Source organism: Diabrotica undecimpunctata, chromosome 7 (genome assembly GCF_040954645.1).
Source record: "Diabrotica undecimpunctata isolate CICGRU chromosome 7, icDiaUnde3, whole genome shotgun sequence".
Classification (NCBI taxonomy): domain Eukaryota; kingdom Metazoa; phylum Arthropoda; class Insecta; order Coleoptera; family Chrysomelidae; genus Diabrotica; species Diabrotica undecimpunctata.
This window is the reverse complement of record NC_092809.1, coordinates 5,721,501-5,743,059: the sequence shown is the minus strand read 5'-3', so window position 1 is coordinate 5,743,059 and position 21,559 is coordinate 5,721,501. Positions and strand designations below refer to the sequence as shown.

Genomic DNA, 21,559 nt, shown 5'->3' with positions numbered 1-21,559 from the left:
TTATGAACTAAAGAGAATGTAATTGTAAGTCCTTAACTAAAATGAAAATTTAAATGTTCGGTAATGGCGAAATGTTTTTAACCGCACGTTTGTATTCTCCGCGGGCTGTTTTCACTGTTACTACACGAGTTACACCATCTTGTCCTGGATGAATGGCTGTCACACGGCCTAATGGCCAACATAGAGGTGGAAAACGTATGTCCTTGATTAGAACTAATTGTCCTACTTGTATGTTGGGTGGAGGGTCAGAAAACCATTTCTGACGTTGCTGCAACTCTCCCATGTATTCTTTGGACCAGCGATGCCATATGTGCTGGTGCATCATTTGAAGATGTTGATATCGAGACAACCTGTTTGTAGATATGTCCGTAAGATCGGGCTCTGGTAATGATGTGAATGGTCTCCCGATAAGAAAATGAGCTGGTGTGATAGGATTAAAATCATTAGGATTGGAACTAAGAGGTGAGAGTGGTCGGGAATTTAATACTGACTCTACTTGAACTAAAAGTGTTTGAAATTCTTCGAAAATGAGTAAGTTGTTTTTCATTGTTCGTCGTAAATGAACCTTCATTGACTTTATTCCTGCCTCCCAAATTCCCCCGAAATGTGGAGAATTTGCTGGAATAAATTTCCAAGCTATTTTATCATTTGCACAAAATGAGGCTAGTTCAGTTTTGTTATTAGTTAAAAAACTTGAAATTTCATCTAACTCACTCTTGGCTCCTATAAAATTAGTGCCATTATCTGAAAATAATTGTAAAGGCCGCCCTCTTCTAGCTATAAAGCGTTTGAGGCAGGCAATGAATGCTTCGGAAGTAAGACTTGTAGCTATTTCAAGATGTATAGCCTTGGTTGTAAGACATATAAAGAGGCAAACCCAAGCCTTAAACGTTTTGCACCCGCGACCCTTCCTATCCTTTAGTAAAAAGGGCCCAGCGTAGTCTACACCGGTTGAATGAAAAGGAAACGTTTGAGTAACCCGTTCCTTGGGCAGATCACCCATTGTAGGGGTTTGAAAAGAAGGTTTTGCCTTGAAACATGTTATGCAATTATGTACTGTTTTTCGAGCAATATTGCGGCCTGAAATTGGCCAAAACTTATCCCTGATAGATGAAAGTAGATGGTTGGGACCTGAATGAAGAAGCCTCCTATGTTCATGTATAAAAGTAATTTAGTGAAATGAGAATCCTTGGGAAGTAGAATAGGATGGCGTTTTTCAAATGACCATGGGGAATGTTTGAGTCTACCTCCAACTCGCAAGATACCATTGTCATCCAAAAATGGTGAAAGAAATTTAATAGAACCTTTTCTTATTTTGCAGGATTTACTCAACAAGTTTATTTCTGAGCTGAAATGCTCAGCTTGAATTATCTTTGAAAGAATGTTTAATGCATTTGAAAGTTCTTCACTGCTCAATGGCCCATGAAACTTATCGTTACCTGGTTTAAGATTATGAATGAAACGTAAGCAAAATGCCATAGAGCGATGAAGTCTTGAAAATTTTGAAAATCGCTCAATGTCTATTATTGAAGAAACTCTTGTCGTCATTTGTAGCACTTGGGAGGTTTTGATGTCAGGAAGTTCTGTTTTTTCGAAAGCTGAAGCAATGGGCCATTTCACCGATGAAAGTGAAAGCCAGTCTGGACCATGCCACCATAAGGTAGATGACATTAGTGAAGTCGGAGTGGCACCACGCGACAATAGATCGGCAGGGTTCGAAGACGAATTCACATGGTACCAATTTGTACATAAAGTCTTGCTCTGAATTTCAGATAACCTGTTTGCAACAAATGTTTTTAGTGAAGAAGATGACAAGTTTATCCAACCCAAGACTATTGTGGAATCTGTCCAATGAAATATGCTGCTAAACGATACTGTGAGAGCCCTTTGAATATGATGAGACAATTTGGCGGCTATAAGAGCACCGCATAACTCCAATCGAGGAATTGTAAGAGCCTTGATTGGACTCACCTTAGATTTGGCACAAAGCAGATGAACATGAATGTTGCCTTGAAGGTCAATTGTTCGAATGTATGCGCAGGCACCATAGGCCTTCTCACTTGCATCACAAAAGGTGTGGAGTTCAGTAAGGACAGGGTTGATGCATCTTACATGTCTAGGAATTGTGAAATTATTAATATTATTAAGCTCATCGCGTAGATTTACCCATATTGTATGAATGTATGCTGGGACAGACTCATCCCAAGATAAACGTTCCATCCAGAGTTTCTGAAGAAGAATTTTTGCTATGATAACGCAAGGACTTAGTAAGCCCAATGGATCAAAAATTTGAGAGACACTGGATAGAATTAGACGTTTTGTAATAGTTTTCCAGGAGCTGTCCACTAAAACCTCTGAATTGTAAGTTAGGACATCAGACGAAGATGACCAAAATATGCCTAAAGTTTTCGCATTTTCCTTGGAACCTAAGTTCAATGTGTTAAGTTGCACATTGGAATCCGCAATATGCATAAGAGCTTGAGGTTCGTTAGAGATCCACTTCCGCAGTTCGAAACAACCTTGTTTGAGGATTGAAGATACTTCCTTGCAAATATTGGACAGCTCTGTTAATGAATCAGAGCCTGTAAGTAGATCGTCTACGTAGAAGTCGTTTTGGATGACCTTGGAAGAAGCTGGAGATGCACTCATATTTTCTAAAGCAAGCTGAAAAATAGATCTTATGGCTAGATATGACGCGGAAGAGGTGCCATATGTAACGGTATTTAATTGAAATTCCAAAAGAGGATCTGAAGGCTTTTCTCTCCACAAGATCTGCTGAAGATTTCTTTGTGGAGGATGAATTGAAACTTGCCGATACATTTTACATATATCAGCTGAAACGACATATTTATGTTGCCTGAAGCGAAGTAAAATGTGAAAGAGATCATTTTGAATGGTTGGTCCTACCATTTGAATGTCGTTTAATGACCAGCCTGAAGATGAGGAACAAGAACCATCGAACACAACTCGCAGTTTGGTTGTAAGTGAATCTTCCTTTAGTACTCCATGATGTGGCAAGAAGAACTGTGTTGTGTGATTCGACGTTTCTACCTGGGACATGTGTCCTAAGTCTTGATACTCTCGCATAAATGAAATGTATAGATCTCGAAATTGTACATTCCGCTGAAGTTTACGTTCTAGACTATAAAACCGTTGAAGAGCAATAGATTTTGAGTCACCTAGTCTAGAAACAGGTTCCTTCAAAGGTATTGAGACCACGAAACGACCTTCATTGTCTCTGTAATGAGTTGAAGTAAACATATGCTCACAAGATTTTTCTTCTGGAGACTGAATTAACTCAGCACACTCCTCTATTTCCCAAAAGCGAGAAAGCTGAGTTTGTATGCTTAAGTTTTGGGAATGCCTTTGAGAAGAGCTTGATTTGTCTGAAAGAAGAGGTTTTGTAAGTGGCCCACTCACTATCCAACCGAACTTAGTTTTATGAAGAAATGGACCTGAAGGTTTAAGACGAATTTGTCCTATGCATAATGTTTCCCAAAACAAATCAGCACCTATGAGAAGATCAATTTGTTTGGGAATATGAAAATCAGGATCTGCTAATTTATGACATGAAGGTATCGAAAGACACATCGGGTCAATAGGAGCTTCAGGTACGACATCGCATATTTCTGGAGCTACTAAACAGACTAGAGGAGCTGTAAATGGAGTGTTTTTAGAGAAAATCTGAATTTCACAAATGGATTGAATTGTAGATTCCACCTTAAATGCCCCTGAAATTGTAATATTTGTAGGCTTTCTCGGTAATCCAAGTTTATGACATAAATTTGAACTAATAAAGTTCGACTGGCTCCCTGGATCTAAAAGTGCTCTGCAGTCATGACGATTTCCCTTTGTATCAACAACCTCTAATAAAACAGTAGATAAAAGTACTTGTTTCGAACTTAAACTGAATGTGAAGAGAGACTGTTGTGCATGTGTCTCAGATGTAGAAGGTTTTGTATCATGCAACAGAGAATGATGCTTCACAGTGCATTTTTTGCAATGACCAAAATTGCAACTGTTTAATTGATGCCCACGATTTAGACAGTTAATGCACAAATTGGACTTTTTTACTAAATCGATTCGTTCAGGTACAGACAACTTTAGAAATTTTGTACATGTATAAATTTTGTGATTTGGAGCATTGCATGATGAACAGGTATGGTTTGAAGTATGAAAACTTCTCTGAACATGAGAATTTAATCTATTACTAGATACTGTTGGTGATTTGGATGGCTGTGCCCTTATGTTTTGGGTTGAATTCGCCTCTGTATGTTTGTCCTCCATTTTTTTGAGCATTTTTGACTTTTGCTTTAAAAATGAAAGAAAAACTTCTAAATTGGGTGAATCGTTCATTGAATCTTTAGATTCCCATTCTCTAATTGTAATTGGATCGAGCTTGGTATACACCAAATATATAATTAGAGTATCCCATGACTCTGTAGGCTGTCCTAATGACCTTAAAGATCTTAAGTGCATTTTTACGTGATCTACCAAGTGGCTTAAACCTTTTGAAGATTCCTTTTTTATTGGATGAATGTCGAATAAGGCCTTGGTATGTACATGTAACAATGCCCTTTTATCTGTATATTGGTCACACAATAAATCCCAAGCTATTGGAAAATTATCATGTGTGACCTGCATGTTTGCAATAATTTCGAATGCTTCGCCCTGTAAAGATCTCTTTAAATAATGAAACCGCTGTACATTACTAATTGAACTATTGTTATTTATCAAACTGTCAAATGAATCTCTAAATTGTAGCCAATCACCTGATTCGCCTGAAAATGTTGGCAAATTGATGGCTGGCAACTTTACATCTGAAAAATCGAATTTGTTGTTATTTGAATTCTCAATGGAACTTGCATTATCTGTGCTATTTTCCTTAATCAGGGCTTGCGCTTGTGCAAGTATCGAATAAAAATCATTTTCAAAGGTTTCGCGTGTTTTATATTCGTTTTGCAAGTCCTCTTCCTCTACCAAGCATTCAATCTCTACCTGCATAACTGAATATTCAGCTAGTAGACTTTCAATATGTACAATTCTGTTTTTTAAGTCCCTATCGTCAAATGAATCAATTTGAGACATGCATTTATTTACATATGTCTGAAAATTTGTTAAACGAGCTTTCAAACCACCTCGCTTAACACGAAGTCTTTTTAAATCTTGTGCTGATTCCATTTTTATTAAAAACAAATATGTAAATATTAAATAAATCAACAACTGCTTTGTAAGAATGCAAATAAAACTGGACTATTTATGTATTGAATATGCCTCTTTGTAATAATATTTAATAATAGTAAAATATATCCTAAAATAATACGAGAAATAAATAATTGACTATTTGTATTAAATATGTCTGCGTAATATTTAATATGATGGTAAAATATATACCGTAAATCGTGAAATAATATGAAAACAAAGAATGCAAATTTTTAATTTTGGTATAGGAATGAAAGGTAGTAGGGAATGTAGCTCTTATTGAATAAGTGATACGTTACAGTTTTGCTGCCAATATGATTGAGTGTATGGCCTTCTAGTCGTTATCGTATTCTAGTCGCTAGAAGCCCAGATGAAGTCGTTGTCGTCCAGATGAATATCGATACAGCGCACCGCTCTTGAATGCTGAACCTTGAATTGGCTGATCGGCTGGAACTGGTTCTGTATATGGGTTTAAATGTCCTTGTTTTTAATGGTTTTTTCGGCTTGGCGTCACTTCACAATCACTATGTATTATTGTATTTGTATTATTTATTAATTAATTAACTGTGGACGTGTGTATTATTTGAATCGAAGGACCAAAATATGTAGCTTACGCTTGGAATGTTCTGTATTTGCTGAATTAAAATAAAACTGCACTATAAATGCTTTGTATTTATTGCATTAAAGATAGCACAATGATTTTATATGTCTTTAGTTCTGAACGTGAACTCTGACTCTGACTGAAGTGCGTAGCATCTATGCGCACCGAATTTAAAGTCAAGTAGGGGAGATTGGCGCGTACAACTGCATTATATAATTTGGAGTATGATTTACTGACACTCGTTTTTTATCTGAAATGACGTAAAACACTAGTTCAGATTATTGCTAAAATGGTCAAACATTAACTATCATTTTTAATAATTAATCGTTTATCAGATGTGCATATAATCAATATATATTTTATTGCTTCAAAAAAATAAAAAAAAAGAAGGGACCAACTTGTTTTCTTTGTTTAATCGGAGATTGACAATTATTATCATGGTTATGTGTTTATAAGGATTCGTATTAGACGAGTAAAAGGAAAATTTATAAGTAACAACTCTCTTAAATTTCTTAGCCAGAAAGAAAGTTTCCGGATTATTGGGTAACTTATAAAATAGGAACTTGAATTAAGTAAAGAAATGTATACAGGGTGAGTCATAACTATTGGGACATAGACTAAGGACAGGTTATTTGGACCAAAATATGGCTATTGGGCCAAATATGCCTTAATAAAATGTTGCTGAGAAAAAAGATACAGGGTGTTAAAGTTCATTTTTGTTTTTCTTTTTTGCTAATAGTTTTCCTGTATATTTATAAATTGGTATCAAAATTGGCACAGAGGCATAATATTAGTCATACCTTCGTCAATGCGTTAAAAAGTAGTGAACTACAGAAAGATTTACAAATAGCAAGACCGAATGTTTTAGATGAAGCGCTCGCTATTGATTTGGAACACAAAATAGCTAGTCAAGCTTTACGGAGCTATTCAGTAAGAACTTCTGAAAAAGGTGACGAACAAAATGATAAACTTTAGGTTAGCTTTTACCCTACTGATGACTCGTCGTTGCGACAGTAATCCTGCTCAGTACGAGACGAACCGCAGGTTCAGACATTTGGTTGACGCACTTACTCGAGCGGGTAATGGCGCGAAGCTAACATCTGTGGGATTATGCCTGAATGGCTCTAAGGCCATATCCTTTCTAGACAAAGGTGGCAACGATATCTCTTGGAGTTCCGAGAGTCGAAAGGCCCAAAACAATGTGACTTTACTAGGCAATCGTAGTTCGCTACGATTGTCGCACGAGCCCTTATTTCCGTTGAGATTAGAGTTGATCTTTAGACGGACGAACATAGGTATTATAATTTTTTCGATGTTGGAACTCGGAATTGTCGGTAGACGACTTACGTACTTGTAGAGTGTTGTACCTGGTAGAGCAGTTTTCACGCTGCGATCTACGGGCTGAAAAAGTTAATTCAAATGCGGATGCTTGGTCAAGACGGCCATGCAGTGCAAATTGTAATCGATATCTTAAATTAGAGGAATGAGTTATCCCCGTAAGACGAAACAACGCCATTAATGATCAATGACAGCCTTAACAGCTACAAGACACCCAAGCAGATGTTCAATGTATAAAGAGAGTATTGGATTGGATGAGTCGAAGTGGGAAACCTTCTTAGCAAGACACTAGTGGATGTAGTCCAGAAGTCAAGTCCTAGTGGAGCCAATGAAATTGCTTAGTAATAAAAGATAATCTTTTGTATAGAACCTTTAAGAACGATGATGGTACAGAATCTAAGCTTCAGTTGACTGTACCTAAAAGTAAACTGTTAGAAGTATTGCGTCAGTTGCATGACGTTGCATTAGGTGGACAATTTGATATTACGAAGTCTCTGAAAAAGGTTCGAGAATGGTTTTATTGGATGAACTGTAAATATGATATAAGAAGATGGTGCCGGAAATGTAAACTGTGTGCAACCAGTAATGTTTAAGTTGTTAAAAATGAGGCACCCATTAAACACTACAATGTTAGTAGTCCTATGGAAAGACAGCAGGTCCATTTCCAGAAACGTATGATGGAAATAAATATATTCTAGTAGTCTTGGATTATTTTACGAAAAACTGAGGCCTATGCGATACTAAATCAAGAAGCTGCTACCGTTGCAGAGGTACTTGCTAAAGAATTCTTCAACTTCTTCTTTCCCAACAAATGAATTGCCAAACTAGAATTACGCTGGACGAATTTACGCAAAAGTACAGCGATTTTCTAAACGTGATTTGTTTGTTATAAAAGTTGTACAACAGAATAAAATATCATTTTGTGTAAATCCTAGCCATAAATGGGAGAAAGAAAATTACTTGTTTTATTACAGTCAAATATTTTTTATAATTTTATTAAACTCTAATCACTTTATTTAGGATAATACATATTAAATGTACAAAATATATACTGTGATACATAAATATTTGATAGTAAACATTCAGAAACACCCATCTAAATATGTAGACCAAACTCAAACTTTTCAAGTCCCCTTATTCCAGCTCAAAAGTTTCTACGTTGTAGCTACTCTACTACTAAGGTCTCTGGAGTTGTAACGCACAAAAACCCAAGGAACTTCAAAAGAATTCGCATTTAGAGAGAGCGTATGTAAAAACATCTAATTTTCACACCCCAAATTGTATCTACTTACCCTTTTGCCTTTGTCATCTTCCGGAAGGGGAATCTCACTCATAAAATTTGCCAGACTAAGAAATTGCGTTTCCGTCTACATTTGTGGTTAAGGAGAACTACGAAATCCGGCTTGCGGCTAAAAGAGAAATGTCGGTTTGATTGTTATGCCTCAACTAATTAAAATAAGGTGATTAAATGCAGAGTAGTTTTTACCAACTCTGGAGCGAAGTTAACTTAAAAACTTATTCTATGATTGTTCATATATTTTTCATATTATTTAATAACCCAAATATTCATTTAGTAATACCTGTGTAATTAAGAAATATTTAATACCTGTGTATTTTACCTAAATTTTTTTAGGACTTAAAAAACTTTTTAAGACAAGTTCGAGCATTTTTTTTATTAAGAACAATCTTACGATTTTAACGTTAAAAACATAATATGAACTTGTATAGGTCTTTGTACGTGTCACTTACACGGTGTGTCCATAAAGTATGGAATAAATTCAATATTTCCTAAATTAAAAGCCTTTTTAAAAAAATCCTAAACACGTCGATTTTTAAGTATTATGTTCTAAATTCTACAACAAAATTTCATTATAAAAGGTGATACAAAAAAGTATAATATGTACTGTGTGTTTGGGAAAGTATGTAGTATTTATTTTCATATTTTACATTTTTTTTTTACTTTCCTTTACTGTGCGGTAATATGATCCAATTTAATGGTATATTCTAACGACTTTGCTTTAAAATATAATTTTTCCTGTTAAACAGTAAAATCTCATTCTTAAACTCGCTTAAACACATTTTTTGTTGAGAGAATTTGACTTTCTCTTTTGTTATTTTTGTGTCACAAATGCAGAAACTGCTGTTAAGTGTCATATTTCTGTGACCATTTAGTTAAAATTATTGTCATTCAAAATCGCAATACAGTAGAATGATTTATTGGTGAACGCTTGACTTTCTTGCCCTACGGACCACCTAGAAACATGACCAGAAGGTTTCTGACTATTTTATACGAAGAAGTAAACAATCCATCACGAGACAGCGAACGAAACGCACCCAGTTTATATCGGTCCTCTATCGAGACTCGGTGTCCCGGCGTCGTGACGTACTACCAACGCGACTTCACTGGCTTCTTCTTCTTCTTCTTCTTCTTTAGCCTTCAGTAATCCAACTTTGGATATAGGCCTCCTCCAAATCAATCCAGTGTTTTCTATTTTGCGCCACTTGCTTCCAGTTGTGTCCTCCGATCTTCTTAATATCATCAGCCCATCTCATTTGTGGTCTTCCTCTGCTTCTCTTTCCTAACCATAGCCTCCACTGTTGTATTTCGTGGTTCCATCTCTTATCCTTTAGTCGGGCATTGTCTCCTGAAAAGCTCCATTTTAATTTGGCAGCATGTTCTCCTGCGTCTTTTACTTTCGTTTTGCTTCTAATCCATTTGTTTGTTTTTTTGTCTATAAGTCTCACCCCGAGCATTGATCTTTCCATCGCTCTTTGTGCTTTTACTATTTTATCCATATTGGACTTGGTGAGTGTCCACGTCTGTGAACTATATGTGAGTATAGGGAGGATACATTGATCGTAAATTCTGGTTTTCAAATACTGTTATACTGGCTACGAATACGAATATACCAAAGGGTATGTCTATGTTCTATGTACAGTTAAACAGTAATGAGTTAAAGCCAGTTAATTCTCGTAATTTATTCACAGTTGAATATTTGCTATTTTCGCTACTTTTTACACAAAACATTTGGGGTCTAACGGATATAATTTGAGTGATATGCGCTTAGAAAATATCACGAACAAATCGCGAACTCAGATGGAAGTGTGTAATTTATTTAATGATAAATATCCAGAAAGACCCATAACGCAGTCAACAGTAAGTAACATTAACTTTTTCCTGAGACAACAAGGTGGTTATACAAAATATCCTTGTTTCCTGTATCTTTGGAATAGCAGAGCTAAGAAACAAGACCAAAAAATGGCGTTCGAGAGATGCTTAAGTTCAAGGAGAAGCTAACGTAGTTAACGAAGCATTGGTCGACTTAGAGAAAATATTATTACCTCCGTGACATATTAAACTAGAGCTGATGAAACAATTTGTAAAGGCCCTAGACCAGAATCGTCCTGGTTTTGAATACTTGTCCAGCTAAATTCCTGCACTTAGTATAGAGACATTTAAAGCTAAAATATTTAAAGGGCCTCAGATACGACTACTTATTAAAGATTCACATTTTACGGAATTGATGACTGAAATTGAATGTAATGCATAGCGCTCCTTTGTGAAAGTTGCGGAAAATTTTCTTGGAAAAAATAAATTGGAAAATTATCGGGATATAGTGAAAGAAATCTTCAACAATTATAGTAAACACGATTGTCACATGAGTATTAAAATTCATTATCTCCACAGCCACTTAGACCGTTTTCCAGAAAATCTTAATGACGTTAGTGAAGAACAAGGGAAACGTTTCCACCAAGATATCAAAACGATGGAAGAGAGGTATCAGGAGGGATCGGATACTCACATGATGACGGACTATTGGCCTTTTAAAGCCTTTGCAAGAAAATCCTATAAAAGAAAGTTGTTAGGTGACGCCGAATAACATTTTTGCTGCAATGCTGGTTAGCTTAGCAGATATGTGTGATGATTTTTGTAAGTATATTGTTGGACAATAAATATCTTACTTTTTATTCGTGTTTTGTTTATTTGATGGGTAGCAGCACTACATATATGTAGGTTAAATTACCCTATATGTTAGAAACGTGATCTGTTGTCGTATTTTCTGAAAACGATCTGATGGAGCCAATCTGGTGGTATTTTTAGATTCAGCATACCCAAATTACCTCTTCTTCTTCTTCTTCTAATGGCGCTACAACCCTTTGTGAGTCTTGGCCTGCTTAACAATGTTCTTTCATTCTGCCCTGTCGGATACTTTCCTTCGCCACTGCCTGATGTTCATGGTTTTAAGATCCCTCTCTACGTCGTCTATCCATCTTTTACGGGGCCTTCCTCTTGTTCTGTTTCCTTGAGGCTTCCATCTCTGGACTACTTTTACAGCTCGATTATCTGGAATTCTTTCTAGGTGACCAAGCCAGTTTAGTCTTTGTGATTTTACAAATCTAACAATATCTGCGCTCTGCATTAGTTCATCCAGCTCGTGGTTCATTTTAATTCTCCACGAACTATCGCTGCATTGGGTTGGTCCAAATATCTTCCTTAGTATTTTGCGCTCAAATATTCTCAGTTGATTTTCATCAGTGGTCGAGAGGGTCCACGTTTCACATCCATATGTGACCACTGGTCTAATTACTGTTTTGTAGATTCTCAGCTTAGACTCACGATTCAGTAACTTACTTTTCATTAAGTCTTTGTATGCATAAAAGCACTTATTACCGCTAAGAATCCGTGCTTGTATTTCTTGACTGATGTTGTTGTCATTTATTATTGAGCCTAGGTAGGGAAAAGTGGAGGCATATTTGTAGGTATGGTTGTCTACCTTCAGATTCTCATATTCATTCGATTTTGTGCACTCCATATATTTTGTTTTGCTTTCATTTATATATAGACCAAACGTAGCAGCTTCTCGTTTCAGTTCTATAACTTTTTCACTTAATATTCTTTTGTTGCGGCTTATTATGGCAACATAATCCGCATATGCGCATATTTGCATAGATCTTGTATTAATACAGCCGTTTATATCCAGTTTTCTAACAACAGCTTCTAAAGTTAGATTAAAAAGTGTTGTTGATAAGGCATTCCCTTGTCTAACTCCATTTTCAATATCAAAGGCCTGCGTCATATCTCCATCTATTCTCACCATAGCTTTGGAACCCTCCAGAGTCATTCGTATAAGTTTAACCAACTTATTGGGTATCCCTAACATAGATAGGTGCTTTAACATCTTTTGTCGATCTACTCCATCAAACGCCTGTTTGAAATCGATATACAGGTTGTAAATAGGTATGTTATATTCAACACATTTTTCATGTATACCTCTTAACATATGTATTTGGTCTATAGTTGACCTCTTTGGTCTGAAGCCACATTGGTATTCACCAATCATCTCCTCCGAAAACGATTCCAGGCGGCTATATATAATTCCTGATAATATCTTGTAAATGACATTTAAAACTGTTATGCCCCTATAATTTTTGCACAGTCGTTTGTCTCCCCCTTAGTACATAGGAAGTATGATTCCCACTTTCCAATCTTCTGCGATGACTTCTAGTGTCCATATGCGGTCGATTAGTTTATGGATACGCCTCCATAGCGCATGTCCACCATTCTTTATCAGTTCTGCAGTTATTCCATCTGTGCCAGGTGCTTTGTTATTTTTTAGATGTTTTATGACGTTTATCGTTTCTTCCAATGTTGGTTGCTCAACTAGTTGTTCTGCTGTGTGGTGAATTATCTCTTCATCTTCGTTTTGTTTTTTTTCTGGGTTTAACAGCTCTTGAAAATGCTCCTTCCACCTTTTCATTATTTCCTCTTTCTAGCTGATAATTGCCCCATTTTTGTTCTTGCAAACTGTTGATCTTGTTATGTATCCTTGGGTGCATTGCTTGATTTCCTTGTAAAATTTTCTAGCCTCTCTTCTGTTATTATAATCTGTAATTTGTTGTATTTTTCTATTCAACATTTCTCTCTTTTTCCTTCTGCATATTTTCTTTGCATCTTTTCTGAGTTCTTCATATGCCTTTCTATTCGATCGGGAATCCCTTTGTAGACATTTCTGTCTAGCTATATTTTTGCTATTTATTACTTGTTGGCAATCTTGGTCAAACCATTCCTCGTTTCTTTGGCTTGAGGTTTCACCTAATGTTTCCTTTGCCATATTTGTAATTGTCGTTTTGATGATATTCCATTCTTCTTCAATGTTGTTTTGTTCTCCTCTTTCATTTAATATTACTTTTATTTTCTGCTGGTACTCATTCTTCTTTTTAGGATTTTTAAACATATATGTATTCCATTTTCTTTGTTTGGCGCCTTTCTCTTTTCTTACCATTGATATTCTTTGTTTTATCTTCAATATAACCAAGAAATGGTCCCAATCGCAATTTACCTAGATACAGTAAAAAAATTCCGGCAGCAAACTGTGTGTTTACCAGTGTAATCATTCAGTTCAGTGAGTAAAAAATAGTCATATACTTTTGCATTCACCTTTAATATTTAAAATCAAATAGACTTTTTAAATTGTTTATATATTGTTTATAAGTACAAAATGACTTTTAATCTTTTGCACATTTTGTTAATTACATTTTGTATCACCAAATTTATCAAAAGCAATTGTTAGATACCTTTATCAAAGAGTTTCACGAAAAAGGCTTTTTATTTACTAATTTCTTTGATATATAACCCAGTGCATTTTATCGATTAGTAGAGGTTTAAATAATTAAATTTAAAACAGCATTAAAACCTTTTTCACTTATTGAGAAGACTGTCACAATAAAAGTCGCCCTATCTATTTATTTATTTGTACGAACGGAACTTTTCTCTCGAGATCAACTACTAAAGTGATATGTATGCTGCAACTTCTTTTCAAAGTTCCATAAAACAAAGAGAACTAAATTAAATTTCAATGTTTGGTAGTTTGATTCCATCCATTCTTTACTATCTGCAACTGTATAAGAATATTGAAATTGTTTTACAGAAGTCCGAACAAAGCAGTAAACTATTTTAACGCTTCCCTTTTGCATCTCACGTATCTTAAATTTTAGCGATAGTATTAAAGTTTATGATTGTTAGATTATAAGAATTCCTTATACAGTGATGAGTGTCTTACCACCCGGCTTTTTAACGTAAGAGATAGAAAACACAGTTACCTTGTGAAATAAAAAGAGATGAAACTCGTAGAGGTGAGAAATAATCGGAGAAACCTATAATTTATATTACATTACATTACCACTATCGATAGTCTCACACCTTTAGACGTTAGCTTCGAGCTAAATCACCTCGGTCATAATTATTATGAGTAACCTCGAATGTGTGACGTGTTTCCATTTTTTTATTTCGCATAAAGTAAAAACTGATTGACCACAATAAAGCAAAAATGTGAATAAAATAATTTAATTAATAGTGATTATTTAATCTAAAGTTTTAAATTATTAACCAAGAATAATTTCTACTATGATTTGAGGAGTTTCATACACTCTTGTGACGGAACAATTATAAATCCTTCGTGGATTAGTGGTAAGAATTCGTCATTGCGACACAGACATCGCAGACGATTAGAGTTCAAAACCCACATGTGGTTTTCTTTTTTTTTTAATAATTTGAAATTATGCAAAGATCATTTTGCTTTGAATCATTAAACATTTATGTCAGTCGTTACTAGTATTAGAAGTGTTTAAAGTTAAAACAAAAAATCTTATTGACAAAACAGTATCGTCGTACTTTCGAAAATAAAGTAAAAATTCTTTAAAATTAAAAGAACTTTTAAAGAATGTTTAAATAAGTAAAAATTCTACAAAAATAAAAAAATATTGTAAATAAACATATTCACAATATGTTCAAATAAGCCTTCATTAGCAGCAGAACAACAACCCAAACTGTCACCAAAGAATTATAAAAGTCTGATGGATCAGAGTTCAAGGCACGATGTTCTCATCGTTATATCTCTCATATAGTTTAGACTTGATATATCCCCAAATAAAAAAATCAGAAGGTGCAAGATCGCAGGCCAAAAAATATCTCCGTGGCCACTAATCAATCGATTAGGAAAAGCCGCACTGAGATATTTACTGACGATGCGAGAATTATGTGCAGGACAACCATCGTGTTGAAACCATATGGAATCGAAAGGTATTGGTAAATTACGAAGGGCTGGGGCAATTTCATTTTGCAGAAATTCCAAAACGTTCTCTAAAAAATGTTCATCTTGATGTGACATTTCCATTGCAGTTTGACAAAATTCTAAACGTCTATATTGATCCCCAGGGAATTGTTCGTTGGATTTATGAAGTTTATAGGGACGGTATCGATGTCTTTACAAAATTTCACCTACTCTAAATCTTGGAATTCCACATTGTTCTCCGAGAGGAGGTGTTGATTGGGTAGGATTTTGCTCAATACTTGAACAAATCAAAGTGTCCCTTAGTTCCAAATCTGGATTTACATCCTTCGTCTGCGAACTCCTCTTGGATCGAACACGGATCCATAAGTAAAAAAATTACGTATAATAGACTGAATTGTTGATCGTGCTGGAGCCGGTCTATTTGGAAACATATTTACAAATTGTTGTCTAATCATGTTGTCTGATAATCCATTCACATGCCAGACAACAATTTGCACTTTTTCCTCGACCGTTAAAATCCTTTTCACGAATTGTTTTTTTAATAAAAAGTTTCTGTTTGCCGTAAAAAAACACTTCTCGATGTGTTATTATTTGATAACTTGAAGGCTTGATGATTTGGTTAGCTATAAAGCAGGTAGCTGTTCGCGCGCATCCATTCCAATGTCGTCAATTGTTTTGAAAATCATTACCTGTACAGAGGAATTGATATTAACACTGATAATTTAGTGATGGACTTGACATTAAACAGTCTTCAATGGATTATTTTCCATTCACAACTGAAGACTGTAAAACTGGAATTGAATTTGAAATATTTTGTTTTCCTATTTTATAACATTGGAATAAGAATAAATTGTAAATAATGAGTTTTTCGAAAACTTGTTACTTAATATGTTACTTAATATATACTTAAAACCCCAGTTTTCTTGTTAATAGACAACGTCTCTAACTATTACTCCAATTTCACATACAATAATAGTTTTCGGACCTTTAGTTTAGTCAAATATTTCAGTTGAGTTATTCTTATTATTAAATAAACTTAAAGATTTATAATTTAAAATCGCTACTAATTCATGTTTTTTACTATAATATATCTTAATATATTTAATAATTTATTCTAACATCAGAAATTATTAAAATAAAATATTTTCGAGGTCATCCGTATAATTATGACTGAAGTCAAATAGACACGTCTAATAACTAGCCTTATCTCGTACTATGTCACAACTTAATCTGTCTTCTATCCTTTCCGCTATTTTGCCGGGTGGTAAGACACTCATCACTGTATAATAAAAATCTTTCTCTTTGAGTTTCGTCTAGTGTTACTTTAATCTAAAATTGAATATCAACATTCTTTTTGAAATGTTTGTTCTGGTATTTTTTTTAACTAGATATCTAATTGTATATAAAATACGCAATTTTTGTAATGTTAAAAAGCAGAGAGGTAGTCAGTAGATTTGATAACTTACTTGAATGAAATCAGGCCTTTTTTGTAAATTTTCCACAGGTGTGTTGGGTTTGTGGGAATATTTCAGTAAAATTATCGATTATTATTATATGCAAATACTTCGACTTTTTCGTTGTCAGTTCTTGTCCATCCATCGCTAGGTTTTTGAATAGATGGGTTATGCTGTTAAGATTTTTTTTATTTTGTAGATGTCCACAAGGAATAATTAATGTTTTCTGTAGTTGTTAGTTCACGCAAGTATTTATTTACAGATTTTTTGTAGCGATTTGCTATTTAACAAGGGGTAGCTAACCATGTCGATTGCTGTATACTTTTTGTAAAGTTGTCGACTGCTGTGTATAGGTCTTCCCTTGTTTTGGGCGGAAATTATAAGTCAACCCTTTCAATAAATTTTTGTTTAAAGTATTCCCAGTCTGTATTTTTTGTGCGCAGTCTAGGCGTAGCTGGACCATTTCATCTATCTTAGATACATACTCATACTATACGAGTGAACCTTTTTATAGTTACGGTTCAACTTCTTTACCCATTTCGTGGTTTTTTATTACCACTTCAAAAGGTGTTTTAAAGCCAAATTTGACTGGCATGGTATTTGTCGGCCTGTCCTTAGAATCCAATGGAATTTCTTCCAACATTTTCAGGCTAACTAGATCTCCAGGTTTTATTATTTGACCCTGTAGTGGAGCGTATTAACATTGCGTTTTCTTGTGAAAGGTATTAAAGTCGTCTTCTGGGGTTGATATTGATGACCTCCTTCGAGCACCAACTTTTAATTTCGTTAAGAGCAGTTTGCATGAGACTAGATATAGTGTGGTCATGCTTGCCCCTAATTGTAACAACTAGTTCGTCTACGTAATCTTTAAAAGTAAGTAAGTTATAAAACCAGAATTGTGTAGCTTAGTCAGGAGGTCATTTACGACCAGAGACCACAGCAGAGGTGATAGTACTTCCCTTTGGGGCACCTCTTTATTATTGTTACAGCCACAGGTTCTCCCCAATACTAGTGATAATGATTCTGGTTTTTAACATTGACTAAATTCATTTTAATAGTGAGGCTTCAATGTTCCTCTTTCTACTGTTCTTTTTATGGATTCAAATGAGATATTATCGAATGTTCACGCTAAGATAATGAAAGTACAAAGAGCTATTTCTTTTGTGGCTATTATGATAATCTAAAACTTCCTGAAGCAAATATGCAACATAGAACCAACTGTCGCATGTTAAAGATATCTGAAAAAAGAAACCAAAGTTACTTGGTTGGGAATTGAAAACTTGTACCACCGAAAGGCTGTATTAATTTGCAATATGCTTCTATCGAATAGTATAAGGTGCTGAGGTAATACATAGAACATTATTTACAGTCTATACGAACCATTAACTTCATTTAAAAAAAAATGTTAGTTGGTTAAGCACACAAATTAAAAAAAAATAAAACTTTTAAAAAAGGCCTATACAGCATAAAAAAAGGTGCCAAATAACTTATTTTTGCATACTTCGTTTATATTTAAAAAGAAAGTATTCATGCTTTTATTATTTTATATTATTATAAACATTATGCTTAGAAATCCGGACTCTATTCATAACTAATCTGGATATGGAACTTATTTATTAGAAAGCACCTCTTTATCAAAAATTTTGGACATCGTAGGCAATAGTAGTTAAAGTTATAGTTAAAAAATTAGTTGTTATATAAAATCATTCAAGATTGTTAGATTTCATAAAAAATTCTTTTTGGAATGTACTATTTTTTAACATGCCATGCCTAAAAAAGATATTATATTTAATGAATGATATTAAAATAACAACAACTGTTCTTAAGAAATTTTGAAGCTTCATAAACGTCAAAAGCTGTTATTAATATAAGTATAAGAGTTATAAACTTCAACTTCCATCCCTTTTTACCCTTCAGAAATGCCGTTTAGCATATAAAGTTAAAAAGTGATTATAGGGAGCCTATTATCCAATTCCTTGTTCATTACTTATTCTAAAGACGTTACTTTCTCCAGAATTGGGCCTAATTTCATCGAATAAAACGACTCATTTAGAAAATTGAATTGAATGCTTTGAAATTCTTATTTCTCAAAAAGTGGATCAAACTGGATCAGGCTTTACACACTTTTTATTACCGAAAATGGTGAATATGAAAGGAAATCTAAATAAAAAATGCTGCTGCAAAGTTCTGCGATATACTAAGGGTAATAAAAATGTATTGGGCCTAAGCAAATTCACTTGCAAATAAATTGGAATACAAAGATGTATTTCTGGTAAAGCTAAAAAAATTAATTTTTGTATGAATATTATTAAAGTTCTTAGTCGCTTAGATATTCGCTTTGCAATTTCAGTTATATAATCAAAAGTTTAAGTCTCAAGCTAGATTGTAGATTGTTGAAAACTGAGTCGTTGTGTCCTATGAAACTTTCCACAATTCTATCTGAAACATATTTTTGGTTATCTTATGTCTAAGTTTGTGGCCTTCTGCTAGGCTATATCGCCTGCTACCCAATCTCAATAGGTGTTTTAACCTTTTCCTCGCTGTCCTCTTCAAGCTCGTTCATTATACGCTTGAATAGAAATACAACAGAATAAAATAGGAAACACTTGGCATTCTACATACATATTATACTACAGTGTAATAAAAAACTATGAACTGTATACAATGTTTGCGAATAAATAACAGCTAGCAGGAAGTTAGTGAAGTATATGTTTTTGGGTCGCTAAAACTAAGATTTATCGCCGAAAATGTGCCAGAGGAAAAGTTCAGATGCGTATTAGAGCCTGTATTTAGTAGACAGGAGCCTGTGCAATTAATAACGTTTTCTATAGTTTTACCTTTGCCATTAGTGTGGTTTGACCCCCACATAAAGTTATGAGCATTGAAGTCACCTACTAGAATATATGGAGTGGGGAGCTGATAGATAAGATTTAAAATTTCAATTTCTTTAAGGGGATAGTTGGGAGGAAAGTTTATTTGGACACCAAGTAGTTACGGCGATAGCCTCGAGTTCCGTGGTGATGAGGAGATAGGATGAATATATTTCACTGGAAATAAAAATATATGTCCCACCACTGGCTCTGTTACAATTAGTTCTGATATAATGGTATCCTTCGAACTTTTTTAGTGTGAAAAGATTAGATATTTTTGAGTTTGTTTCTTGTAGACATATGATATCGGGTTGTTTTTCTGTCACTAGTTGTTGGATTTTTTCAATACGGGGAAAGAATTCATCGCAGTTCCATTGGATTAAATTGAAGGTGAATCTTGAGTTGAAGGGGTAAGGGGCAACTGAGACGGTTATTCTGGCTGTTGGGAGAGAAGGGTATTGGTTTATCATCGGTTAGGAAATCAGATGAGACTCTGATATTATCAGAGTCATCTGGGTTTAGCTGTCTTTTGATTTTCTTTTGAAGTCTCGTAAGTCAATTTTTAAGGGATCTTTCCTTAGTTTCGTAATGGAGAACTGTTATGTCTTGTAAGAGTCCTTCAATATTTGACGTAAAAACAAAACCTTCATTAAGTGGACTAGGATTACCATGTGTATTTTCTAGGAAAGCAATAAACTGAGTCTCGGTCAAAGTAAGACCAGATGGATTATTTTTATAAATGGCCGCTACGGATTGTAGTGAACTAGCTGTTAGATTATGTTCCTCTGATTTTGTAGTTTTTGTTTTTTTCTTGTGAGGTTTGGAGACAGTGTTTGTTTTTGTGGATAACGGAGGAAGCATTTGGTTAGACGCTAGTTCGGGTGTACTTGCTGAAGATAATAGAGAAGGAATATCAGAATTGCTGTCTGTTGATATAGCTCATTATTGTCCTTGTGTGGGTGGAATTGATGGGTATATAGTTTTAGTATATATTTCAGTAGGGCTTTCTGTGCAGTTTGAGGTAGTTAGGTCTGATTGAACAGGTGTGCTTACGTCAGAAATTATATCAGTAGTTTCAGATGTAGAGGGCTCTAGATGGGGTAGTTCAGTTTGAGAAAAAGTAGTTGGATTATTGGTACATGAGTCAGCGGTATGTCCGACCTTTTTACATAAAAAACAATTCAAATTATCCGTAGAAAAAATATTTTATAAGGTGTGTTTTCGTATGTAATAACGAAGTTTCTATCTACTGAAAAGTTCTCTTATCGGGGATAATATACGTTACTCTTCGGAAGCTCATTATGTGTGCATAACCTTCTCCGAGTGCACCACATTTTACAAATGACACAGGAGAGACCAGCTGTAAACCAATATCTTTAAGGGCTTTCTCAATTATGGAAAGTGGAATTGAAGAAGATACGTTAGATATAAGAAGGCGCTAGCTGGGGTGATAAGTCTTGTGATGGGAACTACTGTAGAGTTGATAGAGATATTTTGATGTGTTTTTAGAAGGTTATCGACAACTGTAGGCGAGGAAAGATAAATACAGATGCGATTATTTGGGATACGTGATGCATAGGTAATGTTTTTTGGGATAACAATGTCCCCTATAGCTTTACCATAGTCAAATAAAACAGTATTTGTAATAGCGTGCATTAAAATGACTTGCTCCTTACGTGGGAAAGTAGGAGGTGGAGGTTTAGATAAAGTAGCAGCGACATATGATTTAGTGGGGTGGACTTGTGGAGTTATGAGGTTTTGATTTGAGTTAATTTTTGTGAGTGTTCCTGGATACCAAAAACACTTCACTTAATTTTTAATATTGCAACAGAAGTCCTAGTAGGACACTGGATAAAATAATCGGAATATAACAGTTACCTGTATCTGCAGTTTTCCGTCAGTTGAATATAATAATATAGTCCAATAATAATCGCTGTTTCCATAACACACAAAATAATTCGAATTATCACATAATTATTACTATAAGAACTGGTTCGTAAACTGGTAAAAATCAAGAAGGTA

The 21,559-nt window shown here is 34.6% G+C and overlaps 3 protein-coding genes across 4 annotated transcripts in view; 1 reads left to right on the top strand and 2 right to left on the bottom strand.

Annotated features, from left to right (window-relative positions):
* The window catches only part of sand (potassium two pore domain channel sandman), a 270,481-nt gene that overhangs the window by 45,158 nt on the left and 203,764 nt on the right, over positions 1-21,559 (top strand). The gene's annotated exons all lie outside the window — the stretch shown is intronic.
* On the bottom strand, positions 50-1,003 carry LOC140446154 (uncharacterized). The gene has a single exon (XM_072538683.1). It carries the CDS (start codon positions 1,001-1,003, stop codon positions 50-52), a length of 954 nt encoding a protein of 317 aa, XP_072394784.1.
* On the bottom strand, positions 1,042-5,181 carry LOC140446153 (uncharacterized). Its single transcript, XM_072538682.1, has one exon. The coding sequence runs from the start codon at positions 5,179-5,181 to the stop codon at positions 1,042-1,044; it is 4,140 nt and encodes a 1,379-aa protein (XP_072394783.1).

Excerpts from the sequence above, each read along its gene's own strand:
- LOC140446154 (XM_072538683.1), bottom strand. The coding sequence starts at position 1,003 with ATGGGTGATCTGCCCAAGGAACGGGTTACTCAAACGTTTCCTTTTCAT.
- LOC140446153 (XM_072538682.1), bottom strand. The coding sequence starts at position 5,181 with ATGGAATCAGCACAAGATTTAAAAAGACTTCGTGTTAAGCGAGGTGGT.